The 27,089-nt window shown below is 44.3% G+C and overlaps 1 protein-coding gene across 1 annotated transcript in view; it reads right to left on the bottom strand.

Annotated features, from left to right (window-relative positions):
• The window catches only part of pde1ca (phosphodiesterase 1C, calmodulin-dependent a), a 190,595-nt gene extending 172,273 nt beyond the window's left edge, over positions 1 to 18,322 (bottom strand). Inside the window, exon 1 of the mRNA XM_084033837.1 lies at positions 18,188 to 18,322. Coding sequence (XP_083889963.1) covers positions 18,188 to 18,272 — 85 coding nt within the window. The 5' untranslated portion in view covers positions 18,273 to 18,322. The remainder of the gene's footprint in view (positions 1 to 18,187) is intronic.
• Between the last annotated feature and the right edge of the window lie 8,767 nt (positions 18,323 to 27,089).

The following is a 27,089-nucleotide window of genomic DNA, read 5'->3' as shown; positions in this document are numbered from 1 at the left end:
ATAAGAAAACTTAAGTCACAGTAAAATTAAAACAAGGAAGAAGAAAACAGTAAAAGTTACTTACACACAATGGCGTCACTATCAGCGTCATAGAAATCCGGACTTGCGGACAAAGCTCCGAGCAAGTAAGAGGTCACAGCTTCGTTATGAGGCGAGGTTCGTCTGTGAAAACAAAATGAACAGTTAAGATCGGTATCTACTGTTAACGCATCTAAAACCCTTACCTATAGCACTCTGACCGTAGCACTGTTGCTCTTGAACTACTAGTTTACTCAGATGAGGACCTAACACTTGTTCTACTTTTAGCTCTTACTTTATCGGCAATGATTCGTTGTGGTTTCCTTGTTTCCTTCTTTTGACAAATGTACTTATTGTAAGTCGCTTTGGACAAAAGCGTCTGCTAAATGACCTAAATGTAAATGTAAATGTAAATCTATTTCCTTATACAGCAGAATGTAAGCATATTCTTTAAATCGTACCCTTGCTCCGGTTCGTAGCGCCTACAATTCGTCTCCGAGTTGTGAAGACGGCGTACTGCTTCCTGTAAAAGACCAACAACATACACTTAACAAAGCAACTTAACGTTACACTGGTTCCTCTCTCTTGTTTTTTTACAAGGCTACTATGCTACTTTTAGCTTGGACTATTAGCTTTTAAGCTACTTTTAGCTTGGGCTTGCTTTGCTAATTTTAGCTTAGCTAGCAGTCACCGAACATATTCTTACCGCAATCTTGGGATTGTTCACCCTCTTTAAGGAAGGACTTCTGTCTTTCAAGGCATTCCACGGAGAACCTCGTCCACTGCTTACTAACAGAACAGATGGGTTCCATGTCCATAGTTCCACGGTGGTGATGGGGGTGACAGCGACGAAGCCCAGCCACTCCAGCAGTCCTGGGACATCCTCAGAGGCAACAGCAGTCCTGGGACATCCTCAGAGTCTCCAGCAGTCCTGGATATAAGAATTATAACATTTAAACCACATTTTCTTAAGTGAAGCCTCTCAGAGCAGCATTCCTCCTGCCGGTGAACTTCTCCTCAACGTTCCCTCCACTGAATGAGGCGCCCGGTGTCTGCATCCGTCCCTTTAACGGACAACGGTGCACGGCGTTATTAATCACCGTTCGTAAATATATAACCACGGTTTAACATAAGCACTATATTATTAGTTAACGTCGGTAAAAACGGCACATTTTCCGCTTCGCTTGCGCTCGCTAACTCCTATGGTAAATTACCGTCAGTAGGCTAGCCGGCTGGCAGGACCTTCGATTCGTAACGTTAACGTACAATGCCAACAACAATAAAGTAACGTTCATTATCAATACGATTTAAAAGTCAGCTGGAAACATAAAAGTCATGTTACAGTATACTTACATGTGTACGCGGTTTGTGTCGGGCTGAATCACCGCAGTCGTCCGCCATTATCCAAAACTTTTCAGAAGTCAGACGAGCCGCAATGCATTTTGGGGAAGTTGAGTAGATTTAGCAAGGTCCGCTGTATACTTTCTGTATAATTCTTGCCAATGCAGTATACATCCGGGCATTTCTCGCGTACACAAATTCACATACTATTGTATGTGAACGCACTACGTACTCAAATTTACGTCACAATTAAGTACGAGTAGGACGTTAGTATGGCATTTCGCAACACAGCCGAGATCTATGATCTATGAACCCATCCTTGACCCTCTAGCAGAACTACGACCAGCCATTATAAAGCAGTTTATAGTTGTTAATGTTGTGTCAAAAGGTACTGCATTTAAACATGTTATTGCGCAAGTTTCCTGGCTTCATCCCCATCCGGACAGACATTTTTATGGAAAGCCAATAGAAGTTTGGAGCTTGCAGGGAACAGACACGTCATACCCAGCATCATTTCTGCCTGTTGAGCGCATTGCTGGGAGATGTGTGGTTAACACATCCACTGTGCATTTAAGCAAGACCAAAGAAAGGGTCACTGTAGTCATGCCACTATGCACAGTGGTTGAGCTCTAGGAGACTGTGATGTTGTTTGCATGAATGTACATTTTACCTTTGTGGCAAAGCCTGATTAAAAGTAATTGTTGAAGCAAATTGTTTTGTGTATCTTTGAATGAAGATGAAATTAAATTATATCTTTGAATGAAGATGAAATGAAGTTAACACCTTTCAGAAAAGGATTAGGATTACGGGGAGGGGGGTCATGGGGGGACAACTGCCAAGCAAGGCCCACGTCAATTCACGTCAGTTTTCGGTGTTTCCTGCAAATTGCCGTGTGCAGTCGTAAACCTGAACCTCCACGGCAATTTACAGGGCCGCTAACTGACGAAAATCCCACTTTTCATGCAGTGCAGTTTGTTATTTTTCACCCAGCTAGATACTCTCTCTAGATCTTGATTCACCATGGATTCTAGTTCATTTATGGTAGAAGCAGTGCTGTACAGAGTTGTATCATCCGCGTACATAGCCACAGTGGAATTTTGTATTGCAAGAGGTAGATCGTTTGTGTAAATAGAGTAGAGTAAAGGGCCAAGGCAGCTCCCTTGTGGAACTCCAGAGCTAATCTTCTTAGAGTCCGAAAGGCTACCATTGAAAAAGACTCTCTGTGATCCCTCAGATAGATAACTGATCATCCAGGAGAGTGCTGTATGGCTAAATCCATATCTGTCTAATTTAGTGATCAATCTAATACATCAAAAGCTGCACTGATATCAAGTAGAACTGTGCCTACCATTTCCCTATTATCCATATGTTTCAGCCAGTTATCAGTTAGCTGGGCTAGAGCAGTGGTGGTTGAATGACCCTCTCTGTATGCATGCTGTGCACTTGTGTTCTAAAAATTATTTATATTAAAGTAATTTTGGATTTGCTTAAATACTATCTTTTCTAGTAATTTGCTCAAAACCGGAAGCATGCTTATTGGACGGCTGTTTGCACCTGTAAAGTTAGATTTATTGTCCTTTGGTATTGGAATTATCTTAGCCTCTTTCCAAATCTTTGGACAAACCCCGTTAGTTAAAACATCTATTAAAGATTTGACAAATCGGAGCTGATATGTAAGCAGCTGCAAGTCGTAGCAGTTTACCGTCTAGGTTTTTATTCTTCATCATACATTTCTTAATTAGTGTGCATGAGGAGGATCCATCGCTTGGCATTAAGCCTTTTCTGAGACCATCAACCTTTCTTAGAAAATAATTATTCAAATAATTTGCAATTTCAACAGGTTTTGTTAAGAAAACACCGTTACTTTCTATAAATGAATTTGTCTGGTGTGAAGACCTTCCCATTATCTCATTCAATGTTTTCCATAGTTTTTTTACTGTCATTTTTAGAGTCTTTAATTTTATTCTCGTAATATTCTTTCTTTTTGCATCTATTTAGTTTGGTTACCAGATTTCTTAATTTGCAGTAATTCTCTTTATCACACGTTAAGCCACTTGAATCAGCCACTCATTTAGCTGCATTCCGTTGAGCCATTAGATTTTTTAATTCACAATTTATCAATGGTGCACATTTTGCCCTTACAGTTGTTTTTTTCAAAGGTGCATGTTTGTGTGCTATTGGCATAAATAATCTCATGAAGATACTCAATGCTGAATCCGGGTCCAGTTAGTGTTCTTTACGTCCTCCACAAAAAGCTCCTGCTGAAAGTGCTTATATGCTCTTTTATATATAATCGTATCAGCTGTTTTGGGAACCTTGGTTTTCCTCTTTAGTGCAATTAAATTGTGATCGCTAAAACCAAGCACAACTGAGACTGCTTTAGAGCACTGTTCAGGACTATTAGTGAAAAAGAGATCTATACATTTAGATGATGATCGTCCATTTTTATTTGTGTTGATTCTCATTGGTAGTGTAATAGTTTGAGTTAGATTACAAGCACTAGCTACAGCAAGAAGCCTTTTGCACTGAGATGACCAATCCACATTTAAATCACCAACAAAGTATAATTCACGGTTATCATCACAAGCTTTATCCAGAATTCCACAGATACTGTCAAAATATTTCATATCCGCACTCGGCGGTCTGTAACAGCATCCTATAACTAATGGTTTGGTTTGTGGCAGATGAACCTGAACCCACAGTGCCTCCATATCATGCAACATTAAATCGTTACGAATTTTTACAGGAATGTGATTCTGGATATAAAAAGCTATGCCTCCTCCAAATTGATTTCGGTCTTTCCTATATAATGTATATCCATCAATAGCTAATTCTGTATTGTTAAATGATTGGTCTAAGTGGGTTTCAGATATTGCCATTACATGAATATTGTTTGGCAGCATCACAGAACTTAATTCATGGCTCTTGTTTCTTAAGCTGCAAATGCATAAATGAGCAATCAATAAGCCTTTTCCTTGGATACTTATCTTAGAGTCCATGAACAGTTAAAATAAAATCATAAAAACAAATAGTTCTCATACCTGAGAGAACAGAGCCATCTACTCAGCACATTTACTTCTATTTTTTCCAGTCACCGATTTTGGGGTTGAGGTAGAGACAGTAGGTTGATGGTTGAGTGGAAGGCTGATGTTATGACCTGTGAGGTCGACTCTCTCTGGTCGTTCCCTTGGAGGATGAACAATAAGTTTATCATACCTAAAATAGGCAATGTTTCCTTTTTGCCTTTCCTCCTTCAAATGGGGAAGTTGCTCCCTCCTCCTCTGTCTCACCAAGTCTGAGAAGTCCTCGTTGATATAAATACCTGTGTCCCTCATCTTCATACTCCTTTTCTCTCTTGCTGTCGCGAGGATCCCCTCTCTGTCTCTGAAATCCCTGAATTTCACCACAACTGGTCGACTCCTCCCCTTCCTGTTGTCCTTCCTTCCTGTCCGATGGGCTCTCTCGATGGCGATGGAATTCGCATGCTCAGGATTTAACTTCAGCACCTTGGTGAGCACCTCACGGACTTTTGCCTCGGAGACAGTCCAGGTCTCATCAGCTGCCTCCTCAATCCCTTCGAAAACAAGGTTATTTCGCCTAGATTGGTTTTCAATGTAGTCAGTTTTCTTTTCAAGACAAACTAGTCCATCACAAACTACCTTGAGGTTTTTCTCCAGATCATAGTTGTAATTGGTGTTTTTGTTGACCTTGGTTTTGATGTCATCTACTTCTTTTTGTGTGAACTGGATACTGTCCTTTAATTCCTGGATATTCCTTGTCATGGTGTCTAGGCGCTCATTAGTGGCTTTCATCATCATTTGCATGAAACTGTTACCTTGGTCAGTCATATTCTTCAATAATTCTGTGTAATGTGTTTTCTGCTGGTCCAACAACTGTGTAACCAGCTTTGTGACTGCATCCATGTCAAGAAGCACTGACACATCTCCCTCAGTTACCAGTGACACACCATTTTCATGCTCATTGCCACTCTCTTTCCCCATGTCCAACACCTTTCTTTGTTTGCCTTTACGTGGCATCATTAGCAACCTCCCAGTAGCAGGGTTAGCAGAATGATAACAGTACCTTAGGGTTGTCACTGGGCCAGGTGATTGAGGCTGCTACAGGGCTTAAGGCCCCCACACACCGCCCAGACGTCCAACTGCCTTATCCGACCACTCTCCGCCCACTCTGTTGCCTCTCGTCTGACCCGTTCGGCAGAAAAGTTGCGTTGTACACACCGCTTCGACGTGCTTCCGACAACACAGCAGCGTGTACGTTCTGCGCTTGCGCGAGATGCAATAAGCCTCCTTAACAGCGGGTGGCGCTAGTCTCGTGCCAGTACTCCAAAACAGGAAAACAGGAAATGATGGAACGGAGTGCAGATAAAAACAATGCACACACAGTCTTGGTTCAGTATTCGTTCGACTCGAGAAGACCTTTGTGGACTAAATACTTGGCATTTCTGGAAAGATGACTCTGGCTAGGGTGACACTCGCGTTGTGTGCTCTCGGGCTCATTATTTTACGAAGACGTCGTCTCAGTAGGGAACGAGTAATACGGAGTTTACCATCGTCACTTCCGCCCCGCCCACACACCGCCATTGGATACTCTGATTCGCTAGCACACCGCCAATCAGAGTATCCAATGGCTCAGACGTCCAACAGCCCACCTCCTCAGACTTCGTATGCTCAGTCTGATCAGACAACGTCCGCGCGGCTCCGAAAGCTTCCGACGCAGCACCAAACATATGTGTTCCCGATCTCGTCCGAGCCTCTCCAAACGCTTCAGACGTCCAACGGTTGGGCCGGTGTGTTCCTGCCTTTAGGCCAAGCCTGGCACGGAAGTGGTTCACCGAGCAGCGCAGCAGCAGCGAGAGAGTCTGTACGTGGACTCGAGACGGAGCCCATGCATCCGGACCAAAACGGCGAGTGGCGGAGCACGCAGACGCGGCATGCGGCTAACTTCCCCTCATCTCTTTTGTTTGTTTTGGCCAGACATTCAAACTCGGTTAATTTAATTTTGTTATTTGCACAAAATAAAAACATCCTGGTGGAACACTTGAACTTGCACCAAAGCATGAGAAATTGAAATGGTGTACTAAGGACAGACTTAAACATGTTTGACGTTGCCATTGTTAAGCAAGGTAAGAAGCAGGTGGTTAAGGATGAGCTGTTGTCGGCTATGGGGCCCGTTCCAGAAAGCAGGTTTTCCTGAAACTCTGAGTTTGTTAACCCTGTGAAGAGGGATACTCTGCGTTTTCCATTCCAGAAAGAGAGTGAACTCAACCTTTAGGTCAGTTACCATAGTAACTGACTCTGTGAACCTTACCTGCTCCCTGGCAGGTTTTCTACAACAAACCCTGAGTTTCTCCTACATGTCTCCGCCTTTTTCAGGAATCTGAACCAACTCTGAAAAAAATTGCCGTCCTTTCCTCGTCAACCTAATCGATATAGAAATAAAAGTGATTCTAAAAGCTTTATGTCAGGAGAGGACTTTGATTACTTGGAAGGAAATTACCGCATTTCCTACCAATCACATATCTAAACAATATTCCCGACATTTTCAACATTTCATATCGTGGACATAATCCAGATTCTTTGCAGACCTCCTTTGATTTTTTGCGAATGGTGGTGTAGTGGGTAGCACTGTCCCCTCACAGCGAGAGGGTCCCGGGTTCGATTCCCGGGTCGGCCCGGGTTCCTTCTATGTGGAGTTTGCATGTTCTCCCCATGTAAGTGTGGGTTCTCTCCGGGTTCTCTGGCTTCCTCCCACAGTCCAAAGACATGCAGGTTGGGGGTTGGTTCATTGATGACTCTAAATTGCCCGTAGGTGTGAATGTGAGCGTGAATGGTTGTTTGTCTCTATGTGTTAGCCCTGTGATAGACTGGCATCCTGTCCAGGGTGTACCCTGCCTTCAACCAATGACAGCTGGGATCGGCTCCAGCCCACCTGTGACCCTGAATACAGGATGAGCGGTAGACAATGGATGGATGGATGGATGGATGGGAGTTTACTGAAAAAGGACATTTCTTTGTTGAAATAGCCGCATATATTTACTGTTTAATATGTGAAATATGATTAAAAGCATACGCCTTAGTCTACGTATTTGTGCAATATTCTCATGCTTAATTTTCAGATGAAGCCACTTTCTTTTTGTGCCTGGGGGATTACACCTATATGAAAATTATTATTTGTTCATTGTGCTACTTTGTGAACTACAGGAGTTGAACCCCTGTAACCTGCACCGTAGGCAGTGTTGCTAAATGTTACACCACAGTGTCGCTCTGCGAGGTTGAAAATAAAATAAAGACTAATCACCTTTAGATCAATTGACTGGTTTATGCAATTATACGCATTAAGTCGGGCTGTAAATGTCTGCCACGCCAACTATCTTTCTAAGGATGAGCTCATTTTCTACAAAAACACTAAGTAATATCTAATAACTCTCTCCCGGTTGCCATGGTGAATCGTAGTATCGGAGCTCGACAATGACGGCTTTGTAGAGTCGGCAGGCACGCGCGTAACTCAGAGTTTACATACTGAACTAATTCAGAACCGCTGTTCTTGAACAGAAACTCAGTTGGTTGAGCCTGCTTTCTGGAACATGGCTAACGTAAATCCTCTAATATAGGCCTGTATTCTATTACCGGCCGGGTCTCTAAAATCTCTCTCTGTCGGCGGAGGTAAATAAAGGCCGGTCTCTAATGGAGGGGACGTGTCCACAGGCAACATTATTTCCATGCTTCCCATTGTCTATATTAGAGGATTTACGGTATGTAAAGGCTGAATTATGCTTCCGCGTCGACACAACGCAAGGGGGCTTGCGGACCCCTTACGTCCTTGCGGACCGCCCTTACGTCAACGCAAGGGCCTGACGTGTGCCTCCCAAAAATCCTAGACGCGCGTCGAGGCGACGCAACAGCAACGCAACACCAACGCAGCGGCTTTGGCTGTGATTGGTCCGCTAACTACATCCGCTGGAGACCGCTATCCGGTTTCCACTCATATACACCGCCATTTAAACTTTTAATAGGCTACTTTTATTGTTTGCACCTCGTTTTATTGTTTGCACCTTCTCGCTTTTGCACAAATAAATAAAACACCAAGTTCTGAAAAATTGTGGACGTTTAAAGCCGGAAAGTAAACAAATACGCTATAACGAGGCTACGACGATATACGCCAAGAGTCTCGGTCGGTCGGTCAGTCTTTATAAAAACCATAGCGCCCTTTCCCGGTGTGGCATTGAATTGCATTTCGACACGTAAACCCAACGCAGAACCATCACGGTCTCCAAGCAACTGCGTGGCCGTTGCGTTGCCGTTGCGTTATCACTACGCGGAAGCATAATCAGCCCTTAAGAAGCCGTGCAATGCCTTCGCGTCACGGCGAGTTTTGAGAGACGGGGTGCCGCAAGCTCTCAAAAATATTTTAAAATGACCGTTGTCGATCTAAAATAAAGACAGATTCAGCAACTGCATAGCTTATTTCTGGCATAAAATGTTTTCAGAAAGACATTTCGGTGAACTATTTCGTAAAATAAGAGAAAGTTTCCAAACGAGCTGCCATGTTGGTCGGTTTGAAATCTGGGAGCAGACAGGCACCAGTGAAAGCATTCGTCCAATCAGGTGCAGCCATGAAGTGCGCACGTGATTGTATGAAGGAGAGCACCTGTCAATCATCCTCCTAGTGGCAGCCCATCAAGCGTGCAATACTGGCAAGTGGTTAACGTTGTTTATGGTAATATGGCAGCTGCGGAGCCAAAGAGGAGACTTTTTCAATAAATTAACCTAGTATTTTATAGGTTCAAATAGACACAAAATCTCATTTTTATTCATTCTACTGGTAGTCCGTTTTGCTCAAATAGAAAAAGAGGCCTGTCTCTAATTCTGGCCTCCTTCCAATAAAGGCCTGGGCCGCAATGCGCTTGAGTAAATAAAGGCCCATATTAGAGGATTTACGGTATACTACTCAGCGAGTTCAACATACCCAGGGTATCTTTCAGTTATCCAGCTTAAAGCTTCGGTCTACGCTTTGAAAGATTTGTCAATTGAGCCAAAATTTAGCAGCCATGCGGACCGGCTAAATTTTCCGATCCAATCCTCGCTCACTCTCCTGCTCCTGCTCAGCCTTGTCCCGACCCACTTCCGCGTTTGAAACTACGAGCGGACAAGACGCTTGTTGCTCTGAGCAGTTCAGGTATGGAGCAGGGCTCTCTAGTTTTTAACTGAGTTCAGAGTGAGATTTTGGCTGAAGATGCGGCGTCTGCAGGGAGGGGGGGATTGTGGAAAGCGATCGCCAAGAAGCTTGGGATCGGGGACGTACTGCTGTCGGGGTGAGAGAGAAATCCGACCGGCACCTGTTGCATTTACACCGATAATGTGTCATCATTCATGGTCGTAATAAACACTACTCCGAGTTTCAAGCGAAAAAGTTTTGCTGAATCTTTATAAATGCTTGTATTATCAGGTCAACACATTTTTAAAAAATCTTGTATTATCAGGTCAACACTTGTCAACACTTGACCTGATAATACAAGCATTTATAAAAATTCTGTGAAACTTTTTCATACTCTCGCGTGAAACTTGCGTCACGGAAACAGCTGGGTACACACGGAAGTGGTGTCGACGCAGCGGTAGCGTTAGCAGCAGAGGATAGAAGCTATCAGGCATATTCTTTTAAATTAACTCCTGGTGTACTTACAAACTTTCAAATGCCTCGTTTTGTGAGTACAGACCCTATCTGTACTACTTCAGAAGTTTGGTAACATTCCATGCATTATTAGTGGGGTAATTTACGAGATATACAAGATGTACCATCGTGCCAGTACTAAGCCATTCGGCTGATAGCCCTATCTTGACCAATGTTGACCATCGCTAAAAATGCTTCTTTGGGGGTATTTGGCTGGATGTCATGGTGGAAATGACCTCGGGTGCATTTTACTCCGAACCATCACTATACGTGCGCTGGTAGCTCAGTGGTGGAGTTACCGCCCCATGTACCGAGGCTCCCTGCAGCGGTGATGGGTTTGAATCCCCCATGCGGTTCTCTTTTAAAGCATGTCGTCCCTCTCTCTCGCCCCTTTAACTCTCACGCTGTCCTCCCGCAATAAAAGGCAGAAAATATAACTTTAAACAAATGAATGTGTTGCCGAGATGTATTCTTATGGCGTGGTGTAAAACGAACTTGGGAGCAAATCAAATAAATATAAAAACATAATTCAAAGTGGTCAGTAGGTTGTACGCTGACACAGAAAAGCCATTCCCTCCGATGAGAATCTGTATTTCTCATATAAAACACCGTCAGGGACAGACAAAAGGGTTTTGCCGGTCTCTGAACACTATAGTTCTCCTACGAGACCCTCTCACGATCCACTGAGATTCTTTTTTTTTAATCCGCGTACCAAGAGAGCTGATTGGTCAGTAGGCGGTGTTTTTCTCCACGTTGATCTCTTATCTCAGTAACATAACCTGCTCTGGAGCAGGTTAGCTCTGCAGTGTAAGTTACCATGACGATCGACCCTGGTAAGAAGTGAACCAGCGTTCACTTCGGAAAACCGGACGGAAAACCCAGAGTTAACGCTTAAAGCTGGGGTATGTAATGTTGGAAAGCTAGCAAGAGAGTGTCCCCCCCCCCCCCCCCCTCCCGTCAGTGAGTCCGTCCAAGCTGATTCTTCCGGCATCAGCGAGACGTGAAGGCTGTGCACTCGCGCTTAGGCGGGGAGGGCCTTTCGGTGCGAGGGGCGCAGATTGGTCAGAGTAAAAAAAACAATCAGATGCCTTCATTTCTAGTTCTGCACCCGCCCTCCCCGCCTAAGCGCGAGTGCACAGCCTTCACGTCCCGGAAGAATCAGCTTGGACGGACTCACTGACGGGAGGGGGGGGGACACTCTCTTGCTAGCTTTCCAACATTACATACCCCAGCTTTAAGTTACCTCGCTAAGCCCAAATCCTGCTTCGTAGTACAGGCCCCAGGTGGAGAAGGGGTTGTTGTCAGTTGATGGGGGGCGTGGTTACCTAGTATTATGCAGGAATTGTATCACTGAGTGTAGTTAGTTCATCTAAAGTTGTGCAATTAAAATGGTATTTTAATAGTAGGTTTTGTACAGCAGTGAATAATCTTACATTTTGGGAACAAGAAAAGACCAATCTGGGATAAAAAATCCTGTATCTTCCCATCCCTGCCATAGCACCAACCGATTCAGATTAAGAAATAAAGTAATTTGAGAATGAAAGAAAATAAATGTCAAAGAAAATTAGTTCCTGTGTTCTCTACCAGAATAAATACAAAATAATGTGTGAGCCAGGAGGACACCTCAGCCTCCCCACCTAGAATGACCAAAGAATTACTGTGTGTGTGTGTGTGTGTGAGAGAGAGAGAGAGAGAGAGAGAGAGAGAGAGAGAGAGAGAGAGAGAGAGAGAGAGAGTGTGTACAGCTGGAATTAGGAAAAAGAAGAGACTCTTCATTAGTGGTAAGGACTCCCTGAGCTCAGCACCCTAACAACTGACAACACACAAACATTTACATTTGCACCAGGCAAAATGATGTCAGTCATTACCCAATGTCTTCTGGTTGCCATGGAGACAGCAGTCAGTAAACAAACACTCCCACACACTGTAAAATGCACACTGATCTGCTAATGTGAACACAGACATGAATGTGTTTCACAACAACACTTTCTGTATTGTGTATATGTCAGTGTTTCCCACACATTGACGAGACTATGGCACACCACCATAGTCTAAATGTTCGCCCAAAATTATTTTATCAAGGCAAATGGACTCAACTCGCGGCTCTAATGATAGGCCCAAACAGGAGGGTAGCAGCGCTTATTATAAGGGGAAATCCTCGCGGCTGGTTTGGCTCATCAACGTTCTGGTTTCCCCCGTCGCCATGGCAAGGCACGAGTTTGACAGTGCGTGTGCGTATGTCAAAACCAATACACCAAGGAAGGCTGAGGAATAGTCACCCACTTCACTATGACATTATGCAATAACCTGCCATAAGGTGAAATAAAGAGTTCGGTAAAGTTACAAATATATTCACAGATTCGAACTTCCGGAATCAATAAATCTGAAGTGAAACGTTTTTCAAACACAAATGATGCCTCTGACCCACCGTAATATCATAGACTACGAGCTACAAGGACCAAAACAAAAATAAGCCTTCCTCTGAGCTGGACGGAGAACTTGATCTCTATGCGCAGCCAGGCAAGTGCGCAGGGACCGTCTGCAAATTGCAAGACAAAATGAAGACACTGCAGACAAAAATCAAAAACTCCACTGCTATACAATCTTTTTTTCCTCTTGTGCACCACTTACTGTAGTGCTGTTGTTTTTGTTGTTGATCAAACTGGTCATATTTTGTTGATCAAAATATTCTCCAGGAGCATTCAAATAAATAAATCATTGATATTGGACTTATTTTCTTTCAAATGTGCATTTTTTATCTGTCCCTCAACACAGGCTATGAATACTACTATATCTGCTACTACAACCAACTACCACTGGTAGTACTAATCATTACAATGATAATACTTCTAATAATAGCAGCAACAACATAACATTTGCACATAAAACAATGTTTAGTGGTAAAAAAACAAACAGACAATTTGGCCCTCGACTTGGCAACCTGGACATAATTTGGCCCTCAGTGAAAACTAATTGGGGAACCCTGGTATATAAAGGCTCAGCACTGTGTTTTAGTCATTTTTGTTTTCATCTTTTCTTGAATGCTTTCGGAGAACGGGCTCTAAATAATGAATGAATTAATGAATTAATAGTATGAATACATATTAAGAAACATGTCTGAGTTATGCTTAAGACTGACTTTTGCTTAGTTACTGATGGAGTAACCATTAATGTATGGCTGAGTCATCCATGAGTCTTACATGAGTTCTCATTAACTAGGTATTAGTTAAGCATCAATTAATGGTGAGGAGTGTCTACTTTATATAAAGTCTTACCGAAAAATTAGTTCACGCCCTCATATTTTCCTGTCTAGACAACTGTAACTCTCTTTTTACTGACTTCAATCACAAATCACTCTCCTACCTCCAGTTGCTTCAGAACTCAGAACAGAAGGCTTCTCACCGGTTATAACAGACAGCATCACATCACTTCAATGTCTCCCTGTTTGTTTTAGAATTGATTTTAAGAACCCCTAAACATTTGCAAGAGGTAATTTATGGAATGACTTTATGTGGCTCAGAGGTAGAGTGAGTAGTTCTCCAGTGGGAAGATTGGTGGATCGATCGCTGTCTCCTCTAGACCACATGTTGAAGTTGTTGGGGCAAGATACCAAACCCCAAATTGCCCCTGGATGTTCTGCCATCGGTGTGAGAATGTGTTAGATTAAATCCTGATGGGCACCTTGCATGTATCTGTATCAGTGTAGTGTGTGTGTGTGTGTGTGTGTGTGAACGGGTGAAATGTAAAATATGACATCACACTCGACCACCTGTCCAGTAGCAGATTAGTAAAGAAAGTAGTCTGGATATTTGTATTCAATTGTGAAATGATACATTAAAGGTGCCATATTATGAAAAACAGGTTTTCTCTGGTCTCTACACCTATAAACTGGTCCTCCCTGAGCCTGTCAACTCCCAGGATGAGGAAAACAAGCGACTCCTGCATGGTCTCTGCAGCCCACCCTCTGGTAAAACGGTGCTCCTACAGGCTGTTCAGATTCAGCTCCTTTCGTTACGTAACGAAAGGAGTCATTTGCATAAGCCGAACTCCTCTGCACGATGATAGGATGATAGGAAATCCGAAAGGGGGGCGCTTCGCAACACAGCGCTGAGAGCCGACAGCGCGGACGGCGAAAGCGGACAGACAGCGCCAACCGGACAGACCCACGGAGAGCACTGACGAGAGCATGGACAGACCGACAGCAGGACCAACAGCCCGTGCCGACAGCGACACAGACCGACACGGACCGGCATGGACCAACAACCTGCACGGACCGACAGCGCGCATGGACCGACAGCGCGCACGGACCCACAGCACGCACGGAGAGTGTGGACCGACATCGCGAACAGACAGCGTGGGAAGGCGCGGACAGCGCGCACGGAGAGCACGGGTAGACAGCGCAGACACACAGCGCGCACGGACCCACAGCGCGCACAGAGAGTGCAGCCCAATTTACCGGTCATGGCCCTGGGTGATCCGGCTGGTGCTCCGTTAATAAATCCCGGAGCGAATATGTCCGTAGCTGTTGAGATTACCGGATATCTACACGTTCGCTGTTTTGCTCATGTGTTGAATCTCGCAGTCCAGCGTGCCCTGAAACTGCCAAATGTCGCTCGACTGCTCGGGAGGATTAGGAGAATTTGTACGTTCTTCCACAGGAGCAGCCCAACAGCTGAGGCCGTGAAGAGGAACCAGAAGATGCTAGGCCTTCCGCACCACAAGCTGATAACTGATGTTGTCCGCTGGAACAGTGCCTATGAGATGGTCAGCCGGTTTCTGGAGCAACAGCCTGCTGTTACTGCTGCCCTCTTATCTCCAGAGGTAAGGTGTTTATTCTATCTTATTACAGAATTGTATGGAAAATCTGTAGTGTGTGATGTGTTTCAACATTTGTGAATGATATACAACTTAAAAAATGGTTTTACTTATATAAAATATATATTATTGTTAACATGATATATATTTATGATATATAATAATTCAAATGATATATTAATTTGTTAACAAAATATATATTAAATTGGTTTTAATTAACCTTCATTCTGTTCTTTTCTTTCTTTCTTTAAAGGTCAGAAAGAATACCACTGACATCTCTACCCTGACTGATGGAGACATCAGGAATGCAGAAGAGGTTGTGAAAGCCCTCCATCCAATGCTAGTACCAACTTTTGAGTGAAACACTCAGCACAATTGAGGATGCCCCTCTTATCAAAGACATAAAGCGTGCCATCCATGAAGACCTATCAAAGCGCCACATGTCTGCAGAGGAGAAAAACGTCCTCGATGTTGCATCCACCTTAGACCCCAGGTTTAAGTCGATGCTCTTCTTGTCACCCCCAGAAGTGCAGGAGACGTATGCCATGGTGGTGTCAAAGGCTGCTGCCCTGATGGTAATTACAACTTGTAAAAACTGAACAGTAGTTAGGTAATTTGAATTCTAGTTGTATTTGTACCTTTAAAGTTTCAACCCTAACACTACTGGTAGAAAAATGTCATCTGTACATCCAACCATGTGCAAAGATGTGTGACATTTTAAAATGAATAGTGGCTGATGATTTGATGTTGTGATGAACATGTTTTTATTTATAACAAAAATAATAATGAAGGTGTGCCAAATGCTTAATTGCCTTACGGGAGGGTGCAGACATGGGAATGCAGTCTGATTTTGACGTTGAGGAGGGAGGAAGCACTGAGGGGAGTGTTCCTGCTGATGGCATCAGTGATGAGGACAAACCATCACACACACCAAAAAAGGAGATCTCCACTTGCTTACCTCCTTGGAAAAACATCCCAGCACGCCAGATCTTCCCCGAACCCATCGTCACCTAACTCCAAGGCTGAAAAGTAGGTCCAGCAATATCAAGATTCTCCACCTCTACCACTGTCTGATGAACCGCTGGGTTGGTGGAAATCTGAGGCATGTAAGTACCCACACCTTGCCAAGCTGGCCCAAAGGTAACTGTTTGTCCCAGGGACTAGTGTGCCATCAGAAAGATGGCAGCCTGTTCTCAGCAGAGCTCAATTGAGCAACTTTTAGACAGCTGCAATGCATATCAAATCCAGTGTTGTTGATCCTCTGACAGCTGTGTGAAATTGATGAAAAACAGTATAATATGGGATCTTTAATGTTTGCATGGGCCTAATAGTGCTCATTGCTATTGTGGCTGTTTGATAGTGTGGGACTACTCTTTAAGCCTGATGTGTAGGTGAATAGATATGTAGGTAAAAATACATCTCCAAACTTTCGATGCCATCCTGGTTTCAAAGTCTGACAAGGCCATTTAAACCAGAGCTGTTTTGTTTGCTGTGACACACACATTTGAATACATGTAGAGTAATGCGTTACAAAACTCATGTCATTAGTGTAATGCATTACTTTTTGTTGTAATGTGAGGCATTACAAAAAAAGTATATTTCACTCAGTACAAATGTCAGTAATGCGCATTACAATGCATTTTTAACCAGAAATGAAGTGGTGTTTTGTTTTTATAGAAATTCGCCGAAAACACTGCATCCGCATGCCATCCTGGTTTCAAAGTCTGACAAGGCCATTTAAACCAGAGCTGTTTTGTTTGCTGTGACACACACATTTGAATACATGTAGAGTAATGCGTTACAAAACTCATGTCATTAGTGTAATGCATTACTTTTTGTTGTAATGTGAGGCATTACAAAAAAAGTATATTTCACTCAGTACAAATGTCAGTAATGCGCATTACAATGCATTTTTAACCAGAAATGAAGTGGTGTTTTGTTTTTATAGAAATTCGCCGAAAACACTGCATCCGCATGCCATCCTGGTTTCAAAGTCTGACAAGGCCATTTAAACCAGAGCTGTTTTGTTTGCTGTGACACACACATTTGAATACATGTAGAGTAATGCGTTACAAAACTCATGTCATTAGTATAATGCATTACTTTTTGTTGTAATCTGAGGCATTACAAAAAAAGTATATTTCACTCAGTACAAATGTCAGTAATGCGCATTACAATGCATTTTTAACCAGAAATGAAGTGGTGTTTTGTTTTTATAGAAATTCGCCGAAAACACCGCAAGATCAGCAGAGGAGAAAAATCTGCACAAATGTTTCGACTTACTTCCTGTTGTTAGCTTCTTCTGATGGAAAAGATGATGACTGCGGTAGCATCAGACCCAAAGTTGGACAGAGATGGACGTACGGCAATTATTATTTCAGTTCTCGCGGAGTGGGAGGAGCACTGGCTGCACTGCTCTGCACACTTGCTCAGCTGGACATCACTGAATAACGGCGCTCGACAACCGGGTGGTGGTGGAGAAGGTAAAGTCTTACCACTTTTTCTTTTTCTTTCTGGATAACATTATCCTGTTCTCAACAAAAGTATTCTATAAACATGTAGGTCATCTTTTTTCTTCTTTTTTTTTACATTTTGACTCATGAATATGACATGCATTTATAGATGTCATGTTATTGATTTCAATAAGGAAAACTTGATTTATATGACTTGTGCTATATAAATAATTGGAATGTGCAATACATCTCTAAGTGCTGAACATGGGTTAAAAATAACACAATGTTAATAAAATAAACTTGAAATGAAGGCAGGATGAAGTAGATAATAATTCTGGTTGGTAACTGGATAGCGGACGGTACTTGTAATGACTGGGATCACTATGGTTACTGGGTCACACCCTCTCTTTTTACACCTAAACAGTTCACTTAAATATGTTACTGAAATCATTGGGGCCAAAAAAAGGCAATGCAATAACATTGATGAGCTCTACCATGTAGATTACTGTTTGATCAACAGCTCCACCAGCAGCAATTGACAGCTGAGATCATTCTCCTGATTGATTGATTTTCTTTGGGCGTGATGGAGCCTTAAGGCAACTTAAAGGAGGCAGAGGAACCTCATTTATTCACAGCTTATCTGTGTCATGTACTACTGTCAGAATATCAAGTATCAAGTTTGATAAAAAGCTGGTTTTATTAAACGTACCAACTTTGGCTTTAAAGCTGTCAGTAGAGAACGCAATTTCAATGAGTTTTATGCTATTGACACAAACAGAGGAAAATGTACTAAGTACAATTCAAATATGAACCTTGATAAAGAAGTGCATCTGTTCAGCAGACAGACCACAGAGAAACAAAAAGTATTTTACCGATGGTGAAGCTGAAGCCATCGATGCTGAAGGTGGCGCTCCGACACTTTTTAAATCCCTGTTTTTTAGACGCTGGTTGTGTCATTGTGGCTCCTGATGAGATGCTCTCTGTCTGACAGTGGAGACAAGTGAAGTCAGAAGCGGTTCTCCTCTGAGAGGCTGTAACCTTGGCAGGGCTCATAGTCCCACTGGAGGTTGGAGGCTGCTGCAGCAGCTCCTCCTCCTCCTCCTCCTCCTCCTCCTCCTCCTTCCTGCTCTTCATCCCTCAACGCCAGCATGATCTTGCAGGAAAAACACAACAGCAGCTGTCTCACCCTGTCTTTCTCACCTCCATCAGTCACAGCTGATTCAGCAGCAGATATGTGTCTCCTCACTTCTACACTACAGCCAGTTAAAAAATATTTATTGTCATTGTGCAACACAGGGATACATAACCAAATGCAGTTGTAGCTCATTTATGCTACACATATAACATGGCTGCCGTCATAACAGTTAATATTCAACATAAAGGAAACATTGTCCATCAATCTGACTGTTTGAGCACCAAGTATGATTGATGTAATGATAATAAATAATAATAATAATAACTTTTTATTTATATAACACCTTTTAAAACAGCAGTTTACAAAGCACATACGGGTCTATACACATATACAAATATATACATCAACAAAGCAGGAGAAAGGATAGAGTTAAGCTAAGGTAGAACGACAGTAGAAAGTCAATAAAATAGATAAATAAATCAAATAAAAATGCAACATCATATAAAAGCAAGTCTATAAAATTGTGTTTTAAAAAAAGATTTAAAAGAAGTCAGCAAGCCTCTTCGGGCAGGTCATTCCAAAGCCAAGGGATCCTGGTGGAGAAGGCATGATCACCTCTGGTTTTGAGCCTCGACTTTGGAACAGTTAGAAGGGCCCAGCCCGAGGATCTAAGGCTGTGCGCAGCATGCCTCTCCGGGGCTTCTCCTCCATGTTTTGGTGAGCTCACTGCCTGTTAGTTTAGTGTGTGCTTGTTATTAGCTTACAGATATTTTTATGTAAGTCCCTGGCCTAGGGGTAGCCAGACAGAGGCCTCTATACATTTACACGTAGGGAAATTCCTCTGTCTAGTAACACCAGTCAGGTGGGTGTTGTCTGAATGTATTTTGTTTGGTCAGGTTCCTGGCCCTCTTGCAGTGTAGGTAGTCAGGGCTTGGTGTTTGTCGTTTAATTACCTGCATTAGTTTTAGTTAGATAGTTTGTCTTACTTTCTAGTTTGTTTTGTTAAGTTTTTGACAACATCCAATTTTCCCCTAGGTCATGTGACTTTGTATTTGTTTGTGTTGGCAGTGCTGTTTGTAATTATTCTCAATAATATAAGTTGCAACTTAATTGTCTAACTCGTGTTTGGTCTTCATTTACTTGCACTTCATCCACTCGAGATTATTATTAATTTGGTTACCTGGGGTTTTGGTTTATGTTATTTCTACTTCTTAGCACATTTATTGGACACATATTTTTATGTGTCTGGAGGGGTTGTAACATAAAATGGGGGCTCGTCCGGGATTTGAACCCGGGACCTCTCGCACAGCGCCCACCACAAGAACAAACATGTATTTGCCTTTCATATATATATACATGTTTGTTAAAACAAACCTGACGTACACACACTTAAACAACTAAACCACACACATTGTACATCTACGTGTAGCCGAGTTAATACCCACTTCACACACCCTTAAGTCTCTAATGCCCACGCGATAAGGCATCTGCCAGCACATTATCAGTACCCTTCCTGTGCCTTATCTCCAGGTTGTAACTCTGGATGACGAGGGCCCAGCGCATTAGCCGCTGGTTTTGATTATACATCCTTGCGAGAAACACCAAGGGGTTATGGTCAGTATACACTTGCACAGGAACAGAACTGGACCCCACATACACTTCGAAGTGTTGGAGTGCCCAGAGTAACGCGAGAGCTTCCTGCTCTATGGTAGAATAGTTGAGCTGGGCCTTTTGAAACTTGCGCGAAAAGAAACAGACAGGGTGATCAAGTCCGTCCGTACTTTCTTGAAGCAACACGGCCCCAGCTCCCAGAGCACTCGCATCAACCTCCAACTTAAAGGGGCGTGCGAAGTCTGGAGCAGCTAATACCGGGGCACTACACAGCAGCGCCTTAGCGCTCTCAAAGGCATGTTGACATTCAGCGGACCAGCTGAATTGTCGCGCTGAGCTGAGCCGGCTAGTTAATGGGGCTATAACTGCACTGAAATTCCTACAAAAAGAACGGTAATAGCCAACCATGCCTATGAACCGGCGAAGCTCACGCTTGGTCATAGGCACAGGAAAACCAGCTATGGCCTGAACTTTGACATCCAGCGCTCTAACTGTTCCGTGCCCCACCTGCTTCCCTAAATAGGTAACTGTGGCCTTACCAAACTCACACTTTGCAAGGTTAACAGTTAACGAAGCAGATGTAAGCCTGTCAAACACAGATCTTAAAGTACTGATATGTTCTTCCCAGGTGTTCGTGTATATCACCAAATCATCAAGGTAGGCATTGCAAGATGGAACATCTGACAGTACAGTGTTGATCAGCCTTTGGAAGGTGGCTGGTGCGTTACGCATACCAAAGGCTAAAACATTGTACTGCAGGAAATCATCAGGTGTTACGAATGCTGAGATGGTGGAAGCACGAGGGGTTAGCGGAACTTGCCAGTAACCTTTTAGAAGATCAAGTTTACTGACAAACTTTGCAAAACCGATGTTATCTATACAGTCCTCCATCCGTGGGAGCGGATAAGAGTCAGGGACTGTAACTGCGTTCACTTCAGCGGACCAGGGGGTGTGGTGACCCAGGTGGTTGTACCTGTTCCATATCGCCAACAGGTATTGTCATTGGCACATGACAATCCCTGGGCAGGTCATTTGGGTATAGCCAAGACATACAACCGGGTTTTGCAACACTTCTTCTGGCCTAAATTAAAGTCTACAGTGGTTCAGTACTGTAGGTCTTGTCATAGTTGCCAGGTTACTGGAAAACCAAACCAGGTGATTCCACCCGCCCCGCTGTATCCCATCCCGGTGGTGGGGGAACCTTTTAGCCATGTCATTGCTGACTGTGTGGGGCCGTTGCCGCGGACCAAGTCTGGTAACCAATACCTCCTGACCCTTATGTGTGCCGCTATTTTTATGTGTCTGGAGGGGTTGTAACATAAAATGGGGGCTCGTCCGGGATATCGTCTCGAACAGGTGTGCAAGTAATTTGTTTGTTTTGTGGTCGTCTTCATTTCTAACCTAGAGGTTGAGGTGTTGTAGGGCGCTGTGGTACAGGAGAGGTACCTAGACCCGATTAGTTTGGTTAGAGATGGCTTCTGGTAAAGACTTTGATTTGAAGGCTTTTGTTAACGATCCCTCAGTCGTAGTGTTGAGTGATTGTCGTAAGGATGATTTATTGCATATTGCCGAACACTACGATATCCCGGTTAGCAAGCGTGATTCCAAAGCGGAGATTACGGCTGCCATAAAAGACCAACTTGTGGAGCTGGGTGTTTTCTTTCAGCCTAAGGAACCCTCTAGTCTGATGGAGGGGGAGGCAGGCGTTAGTGGGGAAGGTGTGGTCACTCCTAGGGGGGGTGCCAGTGGGAAATGCTCCCCTACTTCCTCTGAGGCTGGTTCTGGTTCTCCGAGTCAGGACGGGACAGCCAGAGCTAAATTGAGAGTCAGGTTGGCTCGGATACAGCTGGAGAGAGAGGCCCAGGAGAGGCATGCTGCGCATGAGGCTCAGAAGCTGGATTTGGAGCATAGACTAGCCCTGCGCAGGTTAGAGATTGAGGCCGAGACTAAAGTAAATCTACGTCGCCTGGAGCTAGAGAGTGCTTCCACTGCAGGAAAGATGGGCTCATCTTTCGCTGGGCGTGATGTGCGACGTCTTGTAGAACTCCCTCCCTTCAGGGAATCAGAGGTTGACGCATATTTCTCTACCTTTGAGCGCCTGGCTACAGCTCTAGAATGGCCTAAAGATGTGTGGCCTACCTTAATGTTAGGGAAACTGTCTGGTAAGGCACAAGATGTTGTGGCTGCGATGTCACTTAAGGACAGCATGGATTACGACTTAGTTAAGGTTGCGGTGCTCCGCGCCTATGAACTGGTGCCGGAGGCTTATCGGCAACAGTTCCGCGAATATCGTAAAGGTGCCTCTCGGACCTTTGTAGAGTTTGCTAGAGAGAAAGGCTTGCTCTTTGATAAATGGTGCTCAGCTAGTAAGGTGACTGATTACAACCTACTCCGTGAATTGGTTTTACTGGAGGAGTTTAAGAAGTGCGTGCCTGAGCGCTGTGTTCTCTATCTAAATGAGCAGAAGGTTACGTCATTGTGTGATGCAGCCGTATTTGCAGACGAGTTTACATTGACTCACAAGAATGTGTTTGTGCCAGCTCGCAAGAAAGCTGTAGACGTTGCCCCGGTAGTTCTTAGCAAACCAGCTATCTCAAAGCTTCCCTTGGCGTCCACCAGGGCGGAGCGAGAGTGTTTTTACCGTCATAAAAAGGGGCATGTTATAGCTGACTGTTTTCTCGCCAAGAGGAAAAATGCTAGCACCTCAAAACCTACTGCATTTGTTAAAACAGTGTCTAATTTGACTGATGGCACTGCTAAAGGCAACGACTGCTATCAACCATTCACCTTTGAGGGCTCGGTTTCCCTTGTTGGAAACCCCGACGTTAGACGATCAGTCCGTGTTTTAAGAGACACTGGAGCGTCGCAGTCCTTTTTGGTGGATGGGATCTTGCCCTTGTCAGATGAGTCTGCGTGTGGCTCTAATGTTATTGTGCAGGGTATTGAGATGGGGTATGTTAGTGTTCCCCTGCATCGGGTGCAGGTTGACACCAATCTGGTTTCCGGTCAGTTTAAGGTAGCTGTGCGCTCTGCGTTAGCCGTGCCAGGGATAGACCTTATTATGGGGAACGATATAGCCGGTGGTAAAGTCCACCCTGTGCTGGAGGTCCTAAAACACCCTGACATGCATGCTTCCTTAGAGGACACCGAGAACTCAGTTTATCCTGCTTGTGTGCTCACACGGCTACAGGCACGGAAGTGTGATGCCCATGTTGATCTTTCCGAGTCCATCCTAGCTGCGCCTCTCGCTACTGATACTCTACCTCCTGAGTGCCTGACTAAGGAGGAGAAAGATAAACCACTGAAGGTAGATTTGCCATCCATAACGCTATCAATTACTCGTGAAGAGCTCCTTGCAGCTCAGAAAAATGATTCCTCCCTTACCCATTGTTTTGAAGCTGCTATCAGTTTTAAAGAGGCAGAAACGAGGCCGGTTGCTTTGTATATAGATGAAGGGTTGTTGATGCGAAAATGGACCTTACCAGTTTCATCTGGCCTGGACTGGGGTGTGGTGACCCAGGTGGTTGTACCTGTTCCATATCGCCAACAGGTATTGTCATTGGCACATGACAATCCCTGGGCAGGTCATTTGGGTATAGCCAAGACATACAACCGGGTTTTGCAACACTTCTTCTGGCCTAAATTAAAGTCTACAGTGGTTCAGTACTGTAGGTCTTGTCATAGTTGCCAGGTTACTGGAAAACCAAACCAGGTGATTCCACCCGCCCCGCTGTATCCAATCCCGGTGGTGGGGGAACCTTTTAGCCATGTCATTGCTGACTGTGTGGGGCCGTTGCCACGGACCAAGTCTGGTAACCAATACCTCCTGACCCTTATGTGTGCCGCTACTCGTTTTCCAGAGGCGATCCCTCTCCGTACCATCACCACTAGAGCGATAGTCAAGGCTCTGACTAAGTTTTTTTCCACTTTTGGTTTCCCAAAGACACTTCAAACCGATCAAGGATCTAACTTCCTCTCACGTGTTTTTAAGCAGGTGATGGCTGAACTCAGTATTACACACAAGGTCTCCTCAGCATACCATCCGCAATCCCGGACGAGCCCCCATTTTATGTTACAACCCCTCCAGACACATAAAAATATGTGTCCAATAAATGTGCTAAGAAGTAGAAATAACATAAACCAAAACCCCAGGTAACCAAATTAATAATAATAATCTCGAGTGGATGAAGTGCAAGTTAATGAAGACCAAACACGAGTTAGACAATTAAGTTGCAACTTATATTATTGAGAATAATTACAAACAGCACTGCCAACACAAACAAATACAAAGTCACATGACCTAGGGGAAAATTGGATGTTGTCAAAAACTTAACAAAACAAACTAGAAAGTAAGACAAACTATCTAACTAAAACTAATGCAGGTAATTAAACGACAAACACCAAGCCCTGACTACCTACACTGCAAGAGGGCCAGGAACCTGACCAAACAAAATACATTCAGACAACACCCACCTGACTGGTGTTACTAGACAGAGGAATTTCCCTACGTGTAAATGTATAGAGGCCTCTGTCTGGCTACCCCTAGGCCAGGGACTTACATAAAAATATATGTAAGCTAATAACAAGCACAAACTAAACTAACAGGCAGTGAGCTCACCAAAACATGGAGGAGAAGCCCGAGTGTGTGGCAACAGAGGACTTATATAGAGTGTGTTTGGGGTGGAGCATGTAATTGCACAGGTGGAAACAGGTAGTGGTGACGATTTGGATGATTGACATCAATTAGCAGGTCGGCACTGCAACTGGGCTGGAGTATCTTCCTTGGTGACTGGATGGAAACAGAAACAGAACAACAACAAAAGACACACCATACCCATCCCACGGACACCACTGCACCCATTCATACACACACGTATGGAAATACGTAACAACAGGCTCGTATGGTGTCAGCATTTCTAAAATATAGTCGGGGGCCAGACCCTGACGGGATGATGGGATGAATTAACAGAGACTGAGAGCAAGGCCTTCCTCACAAATGCACTTCTGGAAGAATGGTAAAAAATTCCCCATAAACACACTCCTAAACCTTGTGGAAAGCCTTCCCAGAAGAGTTGAAGCTGTTATAGCTGCAAGGAGTGGGCCAACGTCATAAACCCTATGGATTGCGGTCCACCTGGCTACTATTGGATGAATTTTCCGATCCAATCCTCGCTCACTCTCCTGCGCCTGCTCACGCCTTGTCCCACTTCCGCGTTTGAAACGACGAGTGGACAAGACGCTTTTTGCCCTGAGCAGTTCAGGTATGGAGCAGGGCTCTCAAGTGTTTAACTGAGTTCAGAGTGAGGTTTTGGCTGAGGCTGCAGTGTCAGCGGGGGGGGGGGAGCGAGCAAGCGATTGCCGAGCAGTTTGGGATCGGGGACGTACTGCAGTCAGGGTGAGAGAGAAATCTGACCGGCACCCGCTGCATTTACACCGATAATGTTTCATCATTTGTGGCCGTAATAAACACTATTACTGCTTTGTACATGTTGTGGAAGTCCCGGACACACCGGGAAAGTAAACGGCATCCTGCCTGAGTTGATAGCGGAGGGAATGTTCCCATTCTTTGTCTATGTAAGAAGCCGTACAATGCTGTCGCAGCGTGGCGTGTTCCGAGAGACGGTGCCGCTGCCTGCCGCAAGCTCTCGAAAATCTTCTAAACTGACCGTTGTCGATCTAAAATAAAGACAGATTCAACCTCATAGCTTATTTCTCGCCTAAAATTTCGCTGAACTATTTTCGTAAAATAAGAGGGAGGTGGGAGGCTGCGAGGGGAGAACGATATGAGCTCGGAGGAGCACAGAGGGGAGGGTGTGTGTGGGGGGGGGGGGGGGGGGGGGGGGCTTTTTTCAAACCTTTCAAATCGTAGACTACAGCTTTAAGAATAGGATGTCACTTATGACTTATAAGCAATTCAAGGCAGGGGAGCGAATACTTTTGGCAATATAGTATATCTGTCAACATAACAATGAAAAGAAACATAGAGCGCTGAATAATCTTGCTGAGTGGAAGCATGTGAATATATGGAACATATGGAAAACAATGCAGCCAATTCTGTTTGTTATTGTGTATCGTGCTCCTGGTCCATATTCTTACCTGAATTCTCTGAGTATCTATCAAGTTTAGTCAGATAAAGTTATTATTGTGGGGAATTTTAATGTCCGTGTGGACGTTGTAAATGACAGAATATTCTATTCTATTGGCTGTGTACATTAACCAACTCACTTCACTGTTGGCCACATTCTCGATCTTGTCTTATCTTATGGCGTTGAAATTGAACACTTTATAATCTGAACTCAAAATTATTCTTTATCTGACCATTACTTGATAACTTTTGAATTATTGCTGCTGGACTTCGCTCCTCTAGGAAAAAGCTACTACTCTCGGGGCCCTAGTTTCGTAGACCAGGCGCAGTCGGGGCGCAGCGCACCTGCGCCACGCCGACGGGGTGTGTCCGCCTGGACTTTGCCAGTTTCGTGCACTGTGCAGTCTAGCGCAGGCACGCCTCCCGTCACTCCCACCCGCGCAAGTGGGAAAGACGGAGGAGAAGAAGGCGTGAGTGTGAGACGAGGAGGAGACAAGGCGTGGACTGGGATTAACACAGCCGATTCAGATCTTCATCAATCAAATTAGCTCCTCTCCTCCCCTTAATGCGCCAGGCGAGGTGCAGTGCAAGTTTCGTCACTTAACAACCCAATGACAGAAGCAGCGCCGCCGCTCCCACCACGCGCATCATGCGCTGTGCGTGCGTATAGTCATAATAATTATAATGCAGATAGTATATCACTATAGAAATTGTAGGCACATTTTAGGCATGTCTATCACAAAACAGGGTCAGGGTGCACAGCAGTAGACATAATGGTGGCGAGAACCCGGTGCCTGCACGAGCCGGCCGGGCCATTCATCATCATCATCACCGTCTTCATCATCAGCACTCCACAGCTGCACCGGATTTCCCGTCCAACACCAGAACGGCGGGACACCAGGACCTCACGGGCCGCTCAGACCAGCTGCAGCCGCGGTTCCAA

The sequence above is a fragment of the Eutrigla gurnardus genome (genome assembly GCF_963514095.1).
Source record: "Eutrigla gurnardus genome assembly, chromosome: 18".
Lineage (NCBI taxonomy): Eukaryota > Metazoa > Chordata > Actinopteri > Perciformes > Triglidae > Eutrigla > Eutrigla gurnardus.
This window is presented reverse-complemented; position numbering and strand designations above follow the sequence as displayed.